A 14,360-nucleotide genomic window follows, 5' to 3' on the forward strand; every position below is an offset into this window, starting at 1 on the left:
GAGCAGCTCTTCAAGCACTCAAAGTAGAAAGATGTAGTGTAACCCTAAAGCAAATGGTAGATGTTCCCACCAGGCATATGCTAGCTCTACAATGGCCCAGGCACAAGGGAAATAAGGAACCTGGGAGGGGGTTTTGTTCTTTTCCATTTACATATTTCTTTTTTCTTTTTTCTTTTTTTTAAGACAGAGTCTTGCTTTGTCACCCAGGCTGGAGTGCAATGGCGTGATCTCAGCTCACTCCAACCTCCATCTACCAGGTTCAAGTGATTCTCCTGCCTCAGCCTCACCAGTAGCTGGGATTACAGGCGCCCACCAACACGCCCGGCTATTTTGTCTATTTTTAGTAGAGACAAGGTTTCACCATATTGGCCAGGCTGGTCTCAAATTCCTGACCTCAAATGATCCACCTGCCTCGGCCTCTCAAAATGCTGGGATTACAGGTGTGAGCCACCATGCTCAAATTCCATTTGCCTATTTCTAATATTGCTGATATTTTCATGTTGGAGAAAAGGAAAATTAAAAGACAAAGAAGTTATGTGACTTTTCTTCTTTGTAAAGGAATTAGTCAGTCTCCCACAAGTATCTACAAGGATGTTTGGAGAGGAGTTTAGCTCACTTAAAACCCTTGAAAACAGCAAAGATTTGTACGACTTAACTAATGATACCCAGATTGACTGTTACCTTGACCCTCACCCTCCAACTCCATACCATAGATTAGTCAACCTCAGTTAAAAATTACAACAGATAAAAAAGAGGCTCTTGGTGAGCTTCATCAAACATCCAGGTTGAGATTCTGAAAAACTAAATGGATCGGCCAGGCGCGATGCCGCACACCTGTAATCCCAGCATTTTGGGAGGCTGAAGCAGGTGGATCATCTGAGGTCAGGAGTTCAAGACCAGCCTGGCCAACATGGTGAAACCTCGTCTCTACTAAAAAAATACAAAAATTAGCCAGGCTTGGGGGCGCACGCCTGTAGTCCCAGCTACTTGGGTGGCTGAGGCAGGAGAATCTCTCGAACCCAGGAGACAGAGGTTGCAGTGAGCCGAAATCGTGCCACTGCACTCCAACCTGGCCAATAGAGCAAGACTCCGTCTCAAAAAAAAAAAAAAAAAAAAAGAAAAGAAAAAAAGAAATGGATCATGGGTGGAGGGAGGGCAGATTAGATCAAGAAAGTGAGATCAGGAACCTTATCTAAACACACAACTTGAGAAAAATAAGACTTGATCCTTCTCAGGTATTTAATGGAGGCCGAGGGAAAGAAATACTCATCAAGCCTGATAGGTATGCCTTGTTCCCCCTCCTAGGCCTTGGCCCCAGTCACTTCCCAAATATATACCCAGGAAAAGTTCAGGATTATATCTTGTTTTGCACAACCAATTTGTCACATCTCAACTCTTCTCTCATTAGGCCCTGACCAATATCCCAGATGTACAATGTATCTGTCAAATTCCCACAAGGTAGAAGGTTGCCAGGAATGGGAAGAAACTTCAGTCTTCGAAGTCACCAATCACAGAAGATAACTGGCAAAAAAGTTCTATCAAGCAAGCACAGAGCCATTTGCCATACTAGTGGCCTAGGAGATATATCAACACTTACCTTATGCCACAACAAGCCGATTGAAAGAAGCATCAGATCTCATATCTGTGTCATTAGGCACAAAGGGCTATGCTTTGAAAGTTGCCCAAAAGGCCTTTTCTCCAAATTCAAGACACGGATGCTGCAGCTGTGCCCTGGCCAGAAAACGTCATATTCCTCCACCTCTAACAACCACACACTGAGAAATCCTCCCTGTATCTCCACCCTTTCCCAAATACCTGATTTTATAGCACAGTCAATGGGAGAATTAAAAGCTGTTTCTAGGCTGCTGACATAAAAAGTTATTGCCAAGCTCTATTCTTTGGTTTAGTTCATGTATAAGCATGAAGAAAAGACCCTCTCACATACCTACTTAGGCAACAAAAGCAACATTTTTAAAAATTAATTTGCCAGGCGGGGCGTGGTAGCTCACACCTGTAATCCCACCACTTTGGGAGGCCGAGGCAGGTGGATCACTTGAGGTCAGGAGTTCAAGACCAGCCTGGCCAACATGGTGAAACCCCGTCTCTACCAAAAATACAAAAATTAGCTGGGCATGGTGGCTCATGCCTGTAATCCCAGTTATTTGGGAGGCTGAGGCACAAGAATCGCTTGAACCCAGGAGGCGGAAGTTACAGTGAACCAAGATTACGCCATTGCACTCCAGCCTGGGCAACAGAGCAAGACTCCATCTCAAAAAAAAAAAAAATAATTTGCCCAATTCTGGAAAACCAAAGGTATAGTCTCCCCACAGACCCTTGTTTGCCATTAAGAAAGGACTGTTGGATCCATATGACCCTAGAAAGAGCAGCTTCATCTATGCTTATATCTGTGGCTCCCCTTGAATCAGTCAGCACCTCAAGCCTCCCTTCACTTCAGAGAAAGTCACTGTCAAGAGAGCATCAGCCTAGGGCCACCTGGTTTACACCCACATACCCAAAACACATCACTTTCCCACCCAGAACGGCCACTGCTCCCAAGTGCACACACCCTTTAAGGCCCTGTTCATGTCCCAGTAAACCCTTTCTCCTCAAAAAGTTGTAGAAAATGCCATGCAAAGTATATATTTTTCTCAAGTCGTTTTTAAGTGAGTTAGCCCTAAATCCCCATTAAATAGGAGATAGGAGATCTTTGAAGGCAGCAATTACATCATCCCTTCATTTATTTCTATCCCTTACGGTAAATAGTACATAGTAACCACTCATTAAATGGTGAAAATTCAACTACCTGTCTTCTTTCTTGTCCATCCCATCTAGCACAAAGTTAGGCATATACTAATTCAACAAATAATCATAACATCTGTATATCACTTGTCAGATTCTAGGCACAGTTCTAAGCCCTTTACATAAATTACCTCATGTAATCCTCACAACAACCCTGTAAGTACTATTATATTTATGGTTGAGGAAAACGAGGTGTAGAAGTTAAATAACTTGTCCAAGGCTATATAACTAGTTTGTCGCAGAGCTCAGATGTGACTTCAAGCAGTCTAGTTTCAGAGTCTGTTTTGCAACACTATGCTTCCTTTCCATGGAGGCTTGAAAGGTCTTTTTTTAGCTTCCTGCCCCAGACTTGGCCTATAAGCACCTAGAGGTGAGTGGTGAAGTTTGAGGCCAGGAGATTCCAGTCTGCATTCAAACAATTTGCTGCAGCAGCAAATATTGTCACTCAATTGAAAAAGTGCCATACTGTTCTCCTAACTCAAGGGACAGATCAAGCTGGAGCACTGAGTCAGAATTCAGAATTCAAAGAGGTCAGAGCTCAGAATTAAAGAGGGCAAAGAGAAAGCAGGGAACTGGGGTGAGGGGTGGACAGGAAGAGAAGACAGTCATCGGAGATCCCAGAAAAACCTGCTATAGCAAAAGCATTTTAGGGGAACTCCATTGTAGCCATATTGTTAATGTAATCACCACAGAGCCAATTCTCTGGAAGTCTGTGCTCTCTGGATGGAGTCATCCTTCTAAGACAGCCAAGTCCAGTGGGAGACCACTAACTTGGGAATTAGGAAATCCAAGTTCTCCTTTCAATACTATTACCAACTTTGTGACCTCAAACAAGCTGCCTAACCCCTCTGGCTATGAATACGATGAATAAATTACTCCCTAAAGTTTCTTAGGACAGCAAGGCCTAGTCTCAAGCAGGAAAATGTAACTAGTGTCCTCTCTCTACCTCCCTTCAGCTTATACATATGCCTTCCACCACCCTTCACAAGCCAAAGCAAAACACCTTCCTGGGAAGTGCTACAAAGAGTCCCTGAGATAAGGTCAGAGCCTGAACCATTTCCAAATAAAGAAACCCATGAGGTCAGCTCTACATTCTCAGAAGAACTTGCTCTTTCTATGACCATAACTCCACAGTCATGTCACCACCAGCACAGAGGGAGAAGACACTGAGCACCTCGCAGTAGTGCCATTTAGAAGGTAGGCATTCAACGTCCCTACCCTACACTGGAGCCAAGCAAGTTAGGTTTTATTCCTGGTACTATAACCAGTTCACTCAAATCCTTTGCCTTTTCTGGACTTTAGTGCCCCCATCAAGAAGATAAAGGCTGAGGCAGAAGATTTAAGGCCAGCTCAGTTGTTCCGTGGTTCAAAACACTCCTGTGAGAAACCCTGCCCATCCAGAACAACCAGCTAAAGGAAAGCTTAAGGCTAGGGAAGCTCTGGGTTGCCCTAGATGCAAATGCCTTTGAAATGCTGTACCCCATAAAAAATTAGCCGGGCGTGGTTACAAAATTACAGGCGCATGCCTGTAATCCAGCTACTCAGGAGCCTGAGGCAGGAGAATCGCTTGAACCCAGGAGGCAGAGGTTGTGGTGAGCCGAGATCGCGCCATTGCACTCCAGCCTCAGCAACAAGAGCAAAACTCCGTATCAAAAAAAAAAAAAAAAAAAAAAAAAGCTGTACCCCACAATAGCCAGTCCTGAGCTCACTGGTGGTAGATACTTTAGGAGGCTTGTTTCAGAGCCCTTAGGAAGGCCTCAATATCTACCAATATATCTAACTACCACACTAACCATGTTAGAAGAAAATCTAAAACATAATCTAGTAGCTTCCAGGCCTTCCTTTCAGCAGAAATAAAAGGGACTATTCTACTATCAGGCAGGCAGTCATTGAAAAATGTGGGAAGAATGGCAGGAAAATCTATGAAGCTTCTGGTGTTTGTCCAAAGCTTTTCAGTCAACCCACAGCCTTCATAATATACTCTCACTTTTTCTTTCTTTCCACAGTAAGGAAAGACACAGCCCTTTCTCTCCCATAGACTCAGGAAGAAATGGCCAAGAGTACTCAAGCCAGTATTCTTCTTGGATCTACTAATGAAACAAACTAACTCCCATGTGAGAAACAGTCCATTCTGAACTCAGCACTCAAGAAGAAACAGCACTCCAGAAGTATAATGGGACAAGAGGAAACATTTTAATAAGCACTGTTCAATTTTGTATTTCCAATACTGCCTGGCACATAGGTGCCCAAACGCTGAAGAAAGAATGTCTGAAGAAATGAACACACAAATAAGAGACTCAATGCTATACCATCAAGATTCTCAAAAGCATCAGTACTGGAGGGATTCCTAGAGTTTACCCATCACTGGTACAGCTCCCTCATGACAAGCTGGAGAGACAGAGGGCCTTAAGAAAGGACTTGCCTAAAGTCCCACTTCATTTGGCTCACTTTACTGAGGACAGGAGAGAAGTTCTTCTTACATGGAAAGAGACGAAAATTTCTCAGTTCAGTGTTGCTTTCCATTTCCCAGCACCCACCTTCCAAATTCATGGAATCCTGAGCTAACCCTCCAAAGTGACAACTTCTATACCACAAATTAGAACTTGGAATTGAGAAGTTTTCCAGCTCTAAGCATGAAATGGAAGGAGGGATGGACAGCAAAGCCAGTCAATCGTGAAAATACCACCCCTTCACTTGAACCAACAGACTACCCCAAAGGAGACCACATTTGTACCTGTTTTTTCCCCTTTGCAAGCAAAATAATAGAGCAGGTGGCACGGAAAGAAGATTGTGAGTTAGGAAAGAGGCATAGGATAAATTCAATTCTATCTTTGAAAGATTAGAGACAGACTGTTCGCAATCTGTAACAATGCCAAATTTCCAGCAGCTATGGTTATGAAAGGCCTAACTCTGGTAGTGTTGGTAGCCAGATCTTCTCCCCTCTGGGGACCCAGAGTCTAGAAATTCCAGTGGGGGAAACTCCCAGAAAGATACAAAGGGACCTAAGACAGGCTGTTGCCATGCAACACTAGAACAGAGTTCAGAATAATTGTAGCTGTCATATTATCTCATCCAGAGAGAATAGATTTGGAGGCAGGGGAATAGACTAGATGACTTCCAAATGTCCTTTCCAGCTCCATCATTCGGTAACGCAGTTTCATGGGAGCAGGAGGTAAGAGAAAAGAACAACACCCTAAAACAAGCTACTGTTGCAGGCAGCTACAGAACGGAAAGTTAGAAGATTAGTGGTCAATACTACTTCTATCACTGCCTCACAGAGCAACCTTTCGCTCTCCAAGCCTAACACCAGAGTATAGATTAGTTAGTGTGGGTCCCACAAAGGCCTTCCTGCCCCCCCAGCCCCCTCCCTACCCAGAGGGCTGTTAAAAGAAATGTGTAAAGGAAATTCCCAAGATGGTTCCTGCTCTATCTCTATCATCTACACTTTCACAAAGGGCCAAGTGAACTGAAGAACCAAAGTTGAGAGATGCAGGATCCTCTCTCATACAACCTCTCTTCCTGATCCTTTTCCCCACACTTAAGTCTGTAGGCAGGGCTGGTTCAAGGGTTAAAAGACTGAGATTCTGGCTCCTATTTACCAAGTACCACTTTAGTGCCACTCGAGTGGCTCAAGTAATGCTAGGAATGGCAGGAGAATAAACAGTTCACATAGCCCCTGTTAAAGTTTAGCTGAATGCTGACACAGACACCTTCAAATACTTCAAGGATCTAGGCTCTATGTCTGCTCACATTGATGGTCCCATCAAATGACCACTTGATTGCCTTTCCCTTGATCTGTTGATCTATGGCTAAAACCCCAGCAGATCAAAGAGGTGTTTCACCAAGACTGACCCTCTAACTAAGACCTGGATTCAAGTCCTAGCTTTGCAACTGGCATACTGCATCACTCTAGGTTAGTCTCCCCCTAACATGGTTTCAGTTTCATCATCTATACAATGAGAGGAATTGGACTTTGTAGTTGTGGAGAGCCTTTTCAATACTAGCATTTAATAAATCCCAAGGAAGGAAACCAGAAACTCAAGAACATCTCAAAAATTCAGAACACTCTTTTTTTAGGAAATCCAAGAAAGCCTCAAGTCCTTTGTGATCTTAAAAGAAAAAAATTAAAGAAGGTAGGGAAGGGGAAAGGCCTTTTCAAAAATATATATATAACTGGGCCAGGCGCGGTGGCTCAAGCCTGTAATCCCAGCACTTTGAGAGGCCGAGACGGACGGATCACGAGGTCAGGAGATTGAGACCATCCTGGCTAACACGGTGAAACCCCGTCTCTACTAAAAAAAAAATACAAAAAAAAAAACTAGCCGGGCGTGGTGGCGGGCACCTGTAGTCCCACCTACTCGGGGGCTGAGGCAGGAGAATGGCGTAAACCGGGAGGCAGAGCTTGCAGTGAGCCGAGATCGTGCCACTGCACTCCAGCCTGGGCGACAGAGCGAGACTCCGTCTCAAAAAAAAAAAAAAAAAAAAAAAAAAAAAATATATATCTAGATATATATATATATATATATATATATATATAACTGTCATCATCACCAAAAAATGTAGATGGCAATTAATAAGCTTTTCCATTCTGGCTATTAAAGCAGACTCAGGAAACTGGCAACCAGAAGCAGAGTCCAAGGAATGGCAAGAAGGCAAGGGTGGCAGTGGGTAGTGAGGCATGTTTTTTTTGTTTTTTTGCTTTTTTTGCTTTTGAAACGGAGTCTTGCTCTGTTGCCCAGGCTGGAGTGCAGTGATGCGATCTCGGCCCACTGCAACCTCCGCCTCCCGGGTTCAAGGGATTCTCCTGCCTCAGCCTCCCGAATAGCTGGGATTACAGGCGCACACCACCACGCCTGGCTAATTTTTGTAATTTTAGTAGAGACGGGGTTTCTCCATGTTGGTCAGGCTGGTCTCAAACTCCTGACCTCGTGATCCACCCGCCTCGCCCTCCGAAAGTGCTGGGATTAAAGGCTTGAGCCACTGCGCTCGGCCGGCATGTTTTAACAGATGTAGGGGTGGTTGGGCTGATTAAGAGGGACAATTAGCTATAAAAGTGAAACCAACCCTAGATAGGCTGTAGACATGCTGCATATGAATGAAGGAGTTTGATTTTTCCACTACCTTTCTCTATCTGTCATACGCTAGAAATAGCCTAAAGCACATAAATGAAAATGGAGCAGAGAAAGGGAAATTTTTTTCCCCTTTTAATTAACATTACTGGTTGGTATTCAGTGAACTAGGGTGTGCCCCTGAACACCTCGACCTTGGTATGAGGAATAAGAAAAGTAACAGGAGGCACGTGGTGACACTACTGAACCTTACCAGGAGACACACAAATGCCAACCTTGGCCACTTTGCTCAAATTACTCATTTCCTTTATCTGAGGCCCATAAAGTTCTGAGAAGAGGGGGCAATTTGTTTGGAGCAAGAAAGGGAACTCAAATGTCAAGAACTCAATCATTGGGTCAGAATAGAGGGTCAATGAGATGAGCATCGGAAAGCCTGGACCCCAATCTTGGCTCAGTCACCATGTGCCCTTAGGTAGGTCTTTCCCTGTAGGTCTCAATTTCCTCATTAGTTTTTTGTTTTTGTTTTTGTTTTTGTTTTAAGAGAGTTTTATTAAACAGTCTCCAAAGTCCCTTTCAGGTTAAAATTCTACGGTCTTAACAGACATAATATAGTTGCTTTTCCTAAAAGTTGACCATTCCTTGAGTCGAAGCACAGAAAATTATCTAATGCTTCCAGTCTATCAAAACTCAACCCTCTCCCTCCAATTTGATTTAGGTTTCAGTCAATCTGCATAAAAATGCCTTCAGTATTTAGGTAACTTCATTACTCCAGGACTGACTACAAACAGCTTATACTTCAATCTCTCTCCGTTCCCAGGAAAACAATAAACACGCCGTCTTGTCTTCTTTTCCACTTTGACTCAGATGAGATGTTAATGTAAGTTTGAGGCAACTTCCAGGCCCATGAAGTTGTGTTTCAAAGTGGGCTATCTCAGAATTGAGGATGAGATATGTCACTACAGAAGAAAGGCCATAGAGCAATGTCTATTCCCAGGGATCCACCCAACTGTTCAGGTAAAGCCGCACCTTAAGAGGAGTCAGGACTCAACCGCAGAAAGAGACCCAAAGAGCCGCTCCTGACAGGATCTTTATAATCCTGTTTTGGCAGACAATGGGGTATTTTCCCCTCTCTCCAAAACCATTACTCTCTCTCTTTGGGGGCAGGGGTTAGGGAAGAAAGTGTGTAAAAGTCTCATGTCCTAAAACCACAAGCAATTTAAAGGAGACAGACAGTGAAAGCACATACTTTTTGAAAACTTGGTGTTTCTGAAGGACAACGTTCTGGAAAGGCAAGAACGACTTGGCAGTGAAGCTGGTATACAGTAACGTGGCAACCAAAGCTCATCACAAACCCAAAAGGCTGGTCCCCCAACTTGCCTCCTCTCATCCCAGGGGCCTTCAGCCCTTTTGAAGGCTACTAGTCACTATCTCACCTCTACAAGTCTCAAGCAGTCCTGGGGAGACATATCTGGGAGCACTGCATTGCCTAGGCCAGCCCAACAAGCTGTTTGGCCTAAGGGACTCAAGTCAGGGTGGTCACCAGGCCTTTCTGAGCAAGGGAAGGGCCTCAGCAGCCATTTGGCATGACTTGCACAAAAGCAAGCAGAGCTCATTAGTCAGGCACACCCCTCCTCCCCTCTCCCTCCTGGGCATCCGGCCCCCCTATCCCCACTCCCAGGAGGCTTCTGTTCCTCTCATAACAGCCAGTGGGGTGGAGACGCATCCCCAAATCAACCAACACTCTAGAAAGGTGTGGCCCCACGAGAGAACCCACACCACACAAAATAGTCCGGAGGGGATAGGAGGAGATAGAGAGGCATTAAGCAATAGGAGGGGCAGGGATTTGGGGGTGGAGGGGAGGGAGAAATCGGTCCTCTCTCCCAGGAGATGAGGTAGGCCTCTCCTCAGACTGGTGCCTAAATAAGTGTTGGTGCTCTCGGGTGCATCCTCGATGACGATTTCCTCACATCTCTCTCCTCACCTCCTAGTGGAAAACAGCTGGAGCCACCCGGTGAGGCTGTGGGAAAGATGAGTCGGGGTGCCGGATCCACCCCTAGCGGCTCCCTCCTTCCTCCCTGCTTCTCTGTTCCCATGGCCCCTCTTGGACATTGGCAGCCTTGCCCCAGAAATGTGTCAATTCCTGAGTTGGGGAAAGTGTAGTCTTCTGGACCAGAATCCTCTCCTCTGTGCCCATGGCCCGTCAGAGAAAAGGGGAAACCCCAGGCCCCAACGAAGCCGTCCTCACTGTTGCATCTCAGACACAGGGAACTCGAACCTGAGAAAGAGGCAGGCCTCGCCCTGTCCAAACTTCCAGCCTGGACACCCCCTCAACCCCTGAGGGCGCACCAGACCAGGATCCCACTCCGGTCCCCTCCCTACCCTTGGCTATGGCGGAGGGCGCGGCGTCCCAGGCGGGCCGGTGGCGGGCCAAGCCCTCAGCCATCAGCAAAGGGCTATGAGGCTCAGCCAGAGCCATTGGGGTCGACAGCGCCCACCCCCGGCACTCACCGTTTTGGGCATGGTGGCGGCAAAGGCAGCGGAGTTGGCGAAGTTTAGCTAGGACTGTCGGGCAGTGCTGAGCACGCAGTACACACAGCTCGGATTCCGTTGGCCGGGGACTCAGATTGGGTCCCTCACTAGCGTCGGGGCGACTGTTAGGCTTCCTGCTAACGGGCCACGACTTCACAAACCCCACCCAGGAAAGAGCCGCCCCTGTCGCGCCGCCCGCTCCTTTATGTGGCCCGGCTTCCGCGCCGCTCCCCGCCCTCGCGCCCGCCTCCCAGCCGACCGCTGGCCTTGCCCCGCCCAGCCCCGCCTGGCCCGGCCGGGCGCAGCCAGACCACAGCGCCCACGTGGGGGGCCCGGCTGGGCCCAGGCGGACCTAGGATAGCTACCACTCCCGACCCACCACCACACCTCGCTCTCTCCCACCCCCATCACAGCCCCTAGCCTTGCACGTCCTGGCCTTCCAGCCCCACCCCCACTCAGGCCCCAGACCCTGGGCCCTGACAGATGCTTACTCAGCCCCTGACTGCAACTTTCCACTGATGGGGAGCTCACTACCTATCACAGCTATCTTTTCCTTCTCTAGACAACTCTGGCTCTTAGAAAGTTCTTGCCATATCTGAACTCCTTTTCTTTATGGCTTCCATCCATGGATCTCAGTTCTTCCATCCTCAGATCCCCGAGGCCACACAAATCCCCTGTTGTCCCTAACAGCTCCTCAAAGGCCTGAAGATCTCAGGTCCACAGGAAACTTCTCTTCTTTTGACTAAACTGCCTCACCTCTTCCAACACTTCATCCATTCTCTTCCGTAGGACTCTCCCCATTATATTTCCTACCCATCCTTGCTGAGTCCTCATTTATCTTTCCTTCCTCTAAATGCCAGTCTTCACCTTCCTCAAATCAGTGCCCTGATCCTTTAGCCCCTCCCCCAGTACATTCACTTTCTGATTCCCTGATGAGGCTGGCTATAATTCCCTCAGGTTAGATGTGACCTCCCTAGTCCACACCCTTGGGGTTTGTCTGCGAGCTCCCTTTCTGCTTCTTGTCAAGGTCACAGAATCCCAGGATGGCCAGTGTTCTAGACGGTTGAAGTGTCTGGTCAAGTCTGAGTTTTAGGCTGAGAGGTGGTGGCTCACGACTGTTAATCTTAACACTTTGAGAGGTGATGCAGGAGGATTGCTTGAGCCCAGGAATTTGAGACCAGCTGGGGGACATATCAAGACCCCCTCCCATATCGATATAAAAAAATAAGTGAGTGCCAGGGACGGTAGCTCACTCCTGTAATCCCAGCACTTTGGGAGGCTGAGGCAGGTGGATCACCTGAGGTCAGGAGTTCAAGACCAGCCTGGCCAACATGGTGAAACCCCGTCTCTACTAAAATTACAAAAATTAGCCAGGCATGTGCCTGTAATCCGAGCTATTCAGGAGGCTGAGGCAGGAGAATCGCTTGAACCCAGGAGGCGGAGGTTACAGTGAGCCAAGACTGCGCCAGTGTACTCCAGCCAGGGTGACACAGCAAGACTCTGTCTCAAAAATAATAATAATAATAAATAAGTGAGACCATGCACAGTGGCTTACACCTGTAATCCCACCACTTTGGGAGGCCGAGGTCTGCAGATCGCTTGAGGTCAAGAGTTCGAGACCAGCCTGCTCAACATGACAAAACACCATCTCTACTAAAAATACAAAAAAAAAAAACAAAAACAAAAAAATTAGCCGGGCGTGATGGCACACGCCTGTAGTTCCAGGCACTCGGGAGGATGAGGCAGGAGAATCACTTCCGGGAGGCAGAGGCTGCAGTGAGCCAAGACTGGGCCACTGCACTCCAGCTTGGGCAATAGCTCGAGACTCAGTCTCCAAAAAAAGTAAAATAAAATAAGTCTGAGTTTTAGTTTGAAAGTGGCTGGTGGAGGGGAGGAGCAAGATGGCCGAATAGGAACAGCTCCAGTCTCCAACTCCCAGCGCGAGAGACACAGTAGACCGGGGATTTCGGCATTTTCAATGGAGGTACTGGGGTCATTCTCACTAGGGAGTGCCAAACAATCGGTGCTGGTCAGCTGCTGCAGCCTGACCAGCGAGAGCTGAAGCGGGCGAGGCATCGCCTCACGGAAGCGCAAGGGGAAGGAAATCCGTTCCTAGCCGGGGAACTGAGACACACAACACCTGGAAAATTGGGTAACTCCCACCCCAATACTGCCCTTTAAGGAAACAGGCACACAGGAGAATATATCCCACACCTGCAGGAGGGTCCCCACGCCCACGGAGCCTCCCTCATTTAACACAGCAGTCTGCGGCGATCTATCCCCAAGGCAGCAGCGAGGCAGGGGGAGGGGCGCCCGCCATTGCTGAGGCTTAAGTAGGTAACACAAAGCGCTGGGAAGCTCGAAACTGGGTGGAGCTCACAGCAGCTAAGGAAGCTGCCTGTCTCTGTAGACTCCACCTCTGGGGACAGCCCACAGCTGAAGTACAATAGGGGAAGCAGCGGGGGCCGGTGCAGACACGCGACCTGTTGACAGCTTTGGGGGCCCCGTGGATCTCCCGACGCAGAGGTTGAGATCTGAGAAAGGGACAGACGGCTGCTCAGGTGGGTCCCTGACCCATGAGTAGCCTAGCTGGGAAAACATCCCCACTAGGGGCAGTCTGACACCACACCTCACAGGGTGGAGTCACCCCTGAGAGGAAACTTCCAAAGGAAGAATCAGACAGGTACCTCGCTGTTCAGCAATATTCTATCTTCGGCAACCTCTGCTGCTGATACCCAGGCAAACAGGGTCTGGAGTGGACCTCAAGCAATCTCCAACAGACGAACAGACAGTCCTTCTGACGTCAGATGGAAAACTATCAAACAGGAAGGACACATATACCAAAAACCCCATCAGTACATCACCATCATCAAAGACCAGAGACAGATAAAACCACAAAGATGGGGAAGAGAGCAGGGCAGAAAAGTGGAAATTCAAAAAATAAGGGGGCATCTCCCCTGCAAAGGAGCGCATCTCATCGCCAGCAACGGATCAAAGCTGGTCAGAGAATGACTTTGACGCGATGAGAGAAGAAGGCTTCAGTCCATCAAACTTCTCAGAGCTAAAGGAGAGAATTACATACCCAGCACAAAGAAACAAAAAATCTTGAAAAAAGAGTGGAAGAATTGACAGCTAGACTAATTAATGCAGAGAAGATCATAAACGAAATGACAGAGATGAAAACTATGACCGAGAAATACGTGACAAATGCACAAGCTTCAGTAACCGACTCGATCAACTGGAAGAAGGAGTATCAGGGATTGAGGATCAAATGAATGAAATGAAGCGAGAGAGAGAAACCAAAAGAAAAAAAAAGAAGAAAAAGAAATGAACAAAGCCCACAAAAGTATGGCATTATGTAAAAAGACCAAATCTACGTCTGATAGGGGTGCCTGAAAGTGAGGGGGAAAATGGAACCAAGTTGAAAACACTCTTCAGGATATCATCCAGGAGAACTTCCACAACCTAGTAGGGCAGACAACATTCAAATCAGGAAATACAGAGACGCCACAAAGATAATCCTCCAGAAGAGCAACTCCAAGACACATAATTGCCAGATTCACCAAGTTGAAATGAAGAAAAAAATCTTAAGGGCAGCCAGACAGAAAGGTCAGGTAACCCACAAGGGAAGCCTATCAGACTAACAGCAGATCTCTCGGCAGACACTATACAAGCCAGGAGAGAGTGGGGGCCAATATTCAACGTTCTTAAAGAAAAGAATTTTCAACCAGAATTTCAATCCAGCCAAACTAAGTTTCATAAGTGAAGGAGAGAAATAAAATCCTTTACAGATAACAAATGCTTAGAGATTTGTCACCACCAGTCCTGCCTTACAAGAGACCTGGAAAAAAGCCCTAAACATGGAAAGGAACAACGGTACCAGCCATTGCAAAAAACATGCCAAAATGTAAAGACCATCGAGGCTAGGAAGAAACTGCATCAACAACGAGCAAATAACCAGTT

General features: G+C 47.0%; 1 protein-coding gene across 3 annotated transcripts in view; it reads right to left on the bottom strand.

The window, feature by feature from the left end:
• MSN (moesin) overlaps nt 1-14,360 on the bottom strand; it is a 153,192-nt gene that overhangs the window by 62,664 nt on the left and 76,168 nt on the right. The window contains exons 1-2 of one of the 3 annotated variants that reach the window (XM_033201143.1): nt 10,377-10,590; nt 9,850-9,885 (exon numbers count right to left, since the gene is read on the bottom strand). The exons of 1 other annotated variant lie outside the window; for it this stretch is intronic. Coding sequence is in view for 1 of the 2 variants with exons in the window: in XM_033201142.1 (XP_033057033.1) it covers nt 10,377-10,388 (12 nt within the window). In the remaining variant the exon portion in view is untranslated. Of the gene's footprint in view, nt 1-9,849; nt 9,886-10,376; nt 10,639-14,360 lie in introns of those variants that run through there. One more of the 3 variants, XM_033201142.1, reaches the window with a different exon arrangement.

This window comes from Trachypithecus francoisi, unplaced genomic scaffold (assembly GCF_009764315.1).
Source record: "Trachypithecus francoisi isolate TF-2019V2 unplaced genomic scaffold, Tfra_2.0 Lachesis_group6, whole genome shotgun sequence".
Classification (NCBI taxonomy): domain Eukaryota; kingdom Metazoa; phylum Chordata; class Mammalia; order Primates; family Cercopithecidae; genus Trachypithecus; species Trachypithecus francoisi.